This window comes from Aulonocara stuartgranti (genome assembly GCF_965226115.1).
Source record: "Aulonocara stuartgranti genome assembly, chromosome: 12".
NCBI lineage: Eukaryota > Metazoa > Chordata > Actinopteri > Cichliformes > Cichlidae > Aulonocara > Aulonocara stuartgranti.
The window spans coordinates 392,051-397,500 of NC_138948.1; the positions used below are offsets into that span (position 1 = coordinate 392,051).

General features: G+C 46.0%; 1 protein-coding gene across 3 annotated transcripts in view; it reads left to right on the forward strand.

Annotated features, from left to right (window-relative positions):
* The first annotated feature begins 203 nt into the window (after positions 1-203).
* The window catches only part of phf19 (PHD finger protein 19), a 10,251-nt gene continuing 5,004 nt past the window's right edge, over positions 204-5,450 (forward strand). The window contains exons 1-4 of one of the 3 annotated variants that reach the window (XM_082554098.1): positions 204-673; positions 1,096-1,276; positions 1,363-1,444; positions 1,538-1,642. In XM_082554098.1, the coding sequence (XP_082410224.1) occupies positions 621-673; positions 1,096-1,276; positions 1,363-1,444; positions 1,538-1,642 (421 nt within the window). In that variant the 5' untranslated portion in view covers positions 204-620. The remainder of the gene's footprint in view (positions 674-1,095; positions 1,277-1,362; positions 1,445-1,537; positions 1,643-5,450) is intronic. The other 2 variants (XM_082554097.1, XM_082554099.1) reach the window with 2 other exon arrangements.

A 5,450-nucleotide genomic window follows, 5' to 3' on the forward strand; every position in this document is an offset into this window, starting at 1 on the left:
CATGTAGAATAGCATATGTAGGCAAGTATATTTCTCCTTTTATCAAGAAGCAAAGACAAAAAGGAAAAAAAAAAAAAAACGGGGCAGGGCTCGGTGGTTGAATCGTCCGTCCCCACCGATGCCAAAACCAAATCTACGCCCTTGTACTGTGTACTTGCGGGAGAGAGGAGTGTGAGAGTGGTGTGTGAGAGTGGAGGAAGGCGGTCACAGGTGGAGTTCAGCTCGCAGAGAGGTGCTGGGTGTAGATCAGCAGCGTGTAGGGAGAACAGCTACACAAGAAATCTCGCTCAGAAACCAAATCTCGCGGTAAAACTATTTTTTTCCTCTCACAGCCAATCACAGCGCAGGGTCCCGCAGGCTTCAATGCAACAGCCAATCACAGTTAGGGTAGGCGCTGCGGCGTGATGACGGAACGATAAGGAAAAAAGCCGTGCTGTGATTCGCGGGAAAAGTGAAAAATGGCGCTGGAGTAAGTTTGAAGTTTAGCGCCGCGGAGAGCAGTAGTAGCAGACAGACAGACAGACGTAAGGGAGGCAGACAGGCAGACGTGAGGGGGACGGACAGAGACAGACAGACAGACACCCTGAAGAAGCATCGACTCAACGACCTTCTGTCCTGGGATGCCAGCAGCGGGAGGACCGGCAGAAAGGAGGCACAGCCCGGATCAATGCAGGTATCACGGCTTCCCTCTCTGCGCTGACCCGCTCTGATTTAGCCCTGGGATTTAGTGTGGCCCGTTAGTTCAGCCCGGGACACAGAGCTGTTGGAACCCTTGAATTTATCCCGTGTCAGTTCATCACTGTGTGCAAGTGTTTTTTTTTGTGAGCTGGCCCTCTTAACGTGAATTATTACGGGCTGTTACCGGGTTATCGTTCAGGATTTCATGGCCCGGTTTACTCGTTATTCCGATCGGTTATCGCGCTTCATCAGCTCTTTTCCGTTAGTTAACCCGTTAGGGTGTGGTGGGTAGTTACTGGATGGTTAGAGCTCTGTTAACGGTATGTGATGGGAGGACGCACTGCGCATGTCAGCCCTCCTCCAATCCACCGCGCAGTTCAGGAATGAATCACAGACCGTCTGTCTGTCTCTCTGCAGGATGTATGAGGACCTGATCGAAGACTTCTGCGGTCTGGAGCATCAGGTGTCTCCAGGGGGCGGAGGGTGTGAAGGGGGGCGTGTCCCCGAACCTGACGGGGTGGAGTCCAGTCTGAGCGTGGGTCAGTTCGTGCTCTGTCGTTGGTCAGATGGACTGTACTACCTGGGAAAGATCCAACGGGTAAGCCTGTGCTCACCTGACACCCACTGCAGCGTCATCATGCTCATCGTGATTGGCTGAGTTTCTGTGTTCTGATTGGTGGATAGGTGAGTCCCCCTAGGCAGAGCTGCTTCGTCACTTTTGAGGACAACTCCAAGTTCTGGGTCCTCTGGAAGGACATCCAGCACGGTGAGACAGACGGGTGGAGTGAGAGAAAGCTAGAGAGGGCAAGACAGGTGCTTCATGTCTGTGATCTGCTTCTTTTGTCCAATCCTAATGCAGCTGGAGTACCGGGGGAGGAGCCTCGCTGCTCCATGTGCCAGGAGGTGGACCCAAACTCCAACACCCAATCAAACCAGATCCTGATCTGTGGGAAGTGTGGGATCGGTGAGTCTGACACACACACACACACACACACAGGAGCAGTCCATTAGGAACACTTGCCTGTAGGGCTGGGCCATATCATACCGTTCACGGTAATACCGGTATAATGTTGGGCAACGGCAAGAAAATGAAATATGGCGATAGAATATGGGTAAAACGCGCATGCGCAGTGCCTTTGTTTTTATACGCACATGGCAGAAAACGCATGGTGGAGACGGAGAATGAGAAGAGCGAAAGCGGATCGTTGAATGAAACGGATGAACGAGAATCCGGTTGTTCAGTGATCACGCAACGAATCCTACTTCCGGGTCTAAAGTAGTCTGCGTTTAATATGGCTTTTGTGTTGTTAACATGTTTAATGTTATGTATTTTCTTCTATTTGATCTCAAAAAGCTCCTAAAACAGTCAGTGATCACTGTTGATCTCCCTCGGCTTTTATTACCGCTAATCATTTATTTAAGCTCAGTTTTTAAAACCTTAGGATGTAACTACAGCCCAGCCCATGCAGCAGTATATGAATGACTAACCTCGTATTGTGGATGGATTATCTCAGTTGTTCTCCTGGCTGAAGTTTGGTCCTTTTACAGCATCCTGCCATGCGATTACATTTGTTCCTGACCACCGAGAACACTCACGTTAACTTTTATCGAGTGGAAAAAAAGTTAGCTTGTTTATATTATGCTAACATAGCTGTGTCGCTAGCGGTCACGTAGCACATCATTATATACCAGCTAGCCCAACTTCAGTAACCCTACAAACGTCACTGCTGTTTAGTTTTCTGTCTTCATTTATGCTGGAAGTGATAACAGAGCTGTACGTTTGAATTTGTTTCCAAAACCCCGCAGTCAGGACATGCTATATTGTATTTAGATAGAAGCTAGCGAGCTAACTCCCTGCTAACTTCTAACTCCGTTAAATGTCATAAATTCCGTTTTCATGGATGCCTGGATGTTAAACTCAATTGTTACACCTGGTAGAGCAGAACGCTGATCATTTTATTAAAGATGAAAGACTTTAGACAGTTTTTCAACTCTCAGTAATGCCACAGTGATCGTTTGATATATGGACCTGCAGCGGAGTTTAGACCCAGACACGGCTAGTGACGTCAGACTGAACAACCGGATTGGTTTGTAGAAATGCTGCAGCTTCAGTGGTGTGGAACTGGTTTAGCTTTCATCCGTCAGATACACAACAAAGCACTATTTTTGGTGGAGCATGCTAGCGGGCCGTCGTTATTACCCTGTTTCTTGGAAAATACGGCGTACTTACAATCAACCCTTTGATTTTTCTGAAAATCGACAGAGCCCCTTATAACCCCGTGTGCCTTATGTTTGAATTCTGGTTGTGTTTACTAGGGCTGCCACGATTTGTCGACTAGTCACGATTACGTCGACTATCAAAATCGTCGACGACTGATTTAATAGTCGACGCGTCGTTTGAAACTTTGTACGATCACAAAAGACGCAGGAATAAGTAGCAGGATTTAAGAGTGTAATAACGGACTGAAACAGAAGATGGCAGCACTGCATGTACAAGGATGTCAGCTACCGTTAAACCCCGAAGAAGAAGAAGAAGAAGAAGAAGCAGCTGTGTCCCAGAATTCATAGCGCGGCCCAGCTCAGTTTCCAACAATGGCGGCAGCTAGTTAGTTTTAATATTACTCTTATTATTCTTTCTGGGTCACAAAATAAACGTTTAACATATTTTCAGCCGAGAATGTAGCTGTGCAAACCTCAAATATCTGCTCAGTTTATCAGGACACCACATATTTTCAAAAGCGCTCCGACGTTTTCGGAGACATCTGTTACCCACTAGCTCGTTAGCGAGCCGGGGGCTAGGTCACTAGCGCCGTGAGAACACCGGACTCCCCGCAAATCGTTTTCAAACCCACCGCCGTCTTTCGCTACTCAGGTTAAATATATATGAGTCACTTAGATAACTTAAAATGTTATTGTTTGGCTTTTTTTAGTATTTTATTTGTTCCTGAGTAAATCGGTTTGGCTGAGATTAAAGTTATAGTTTTTACACAGCTGAATAAACGTCAAGCAGACAGCTGATTATCAGAAGTGTGAGATGCTCCAGAATATACTCCAGTGTCCTGTTATATTTTAGATAGCAAGGAGTTTATTAAACTTCACCGAAAATATCTGCACATTTCATTAAAATTTAATAAACTATCATCTTGTCTTTATTTTTAGTTAGCACAGACCTTAAACACTTAAAGCTGTAAGCTAATGATAGTTATATAAGAGCAGATGCTGCTGGTGCAATAAGCTGTAGTTTTACGTCTAATGGATGATGATCTGATTAGTCGACTAATCGCAAAAATAATCGGTGACTAGTCGACTATCAAAATAATCGTTTGTGGCAGCCCTAGTGTTTACTGACCTCGAAACGATTTTATGTGCACGGCGCTCGAAAATCTGTCAAATGTTTCAGTACGACTTTGCTAAGCTACGAAGCCGCACCGCTTGATGGATTGTCGGAGCGTTACGGCTACCGTAGGCGGAGCCTCGCGGAGTGATACGTACTGTGCTTCAACATAATATTACCGTATTGCATGTGTATAAGCTTTTTTTTTTTTTTTTTCGTTTTGTGGATATTATACATGGTTATGCTGAGGATATGTCGGCCAGTTTCCACTGGAAATGCCTTTTGGTTAAGCTGTCAGCGAGGAATTTGCATTTGCACTGTAAAATGTTTATATAACTTTAATGCAAAAAACAGCTGCTTGTTTATGTGAAAATACATTGATGGGTTTTTTTTGCCCTCACCTATGGCCACAAGCTGTGGGTAGTGACCGAAAGAACAAGATCGCGGATACAAGCGGCAGAAATGAGCTTCCTCCGAAGGGTGGCTGGCCTCTCCCTTAGAGATAGGGTGAGAAGTTCGGCCATCCGGGAGGGGCTCAGAGAGTAGAGCCGCTGCTGCTCCACATCGAAAGGAGCCAGCTGAGGTGGTTCGGGCATCTGACAAGGATGCCTCCTGGGCGCCTCCTGGGTGAGGTGTTCCAGGCATGTCCCACCGGGAGGAGGCCCCGGGGCAGACCCAGGACACGCTGGAGAGATTATATCTCTCGGCTGGCCTGGGAACGCCTTGGTATTCCCCCGGATAAGCTGGAGGAGGTGGATGGGGAGAGGGAGGTCTGGGCCTCTTTGCTTAGGCTGCTGCCCCCGCGACCCGGCCTCGGATAAAGCGGACGAAGATGGATGGATGGGGTTTTTTGCTCTACTTGCCTGTGGGCTTTCTGCAGGTTGGACTGAGGGTCACACCTGCGAAGCTAAAACTAACTGCATGGTAGGACTGGGCGATATGGCCCAAAATTCATATCTCGATATTCTTTAGCTGGATGGCGATATACGATATGTATCTCGATTTTTTTTTTTTAAAGGTATAAAGTAAGAAGAAAAAGCGAGTTCTTAGTCACACAGTGTCCCAGGTCTCACACAGGCACTTTTATTAACATACAGCGCAGATGTACGTGAAAAAATTACTCAGAAAAAAAAGAAAGAAATTATCAACATTTATTAAATAATAATGCTCATTAATGCCGTTAATGTCATTTTAACGAGATTAACGCTGACAGCACTAAAATAGTAATCTCCAAATGTTTTCTTTTTAACGAGCAGCCTGCAGGTGATGGGGGAGTTGTGTTCAGTGAAGGAGAGGCGAGGCAGAGTAACGTTGCGTAGAGACAAAAGTGGACGAAAGAGAGGCAAACTTGCGGTTCCACAAGTATAATTGTAACGTAACGTAGTAACATATTGTGTATAAAAAAATATATCGATATATTAAAAAACTCGATATATCG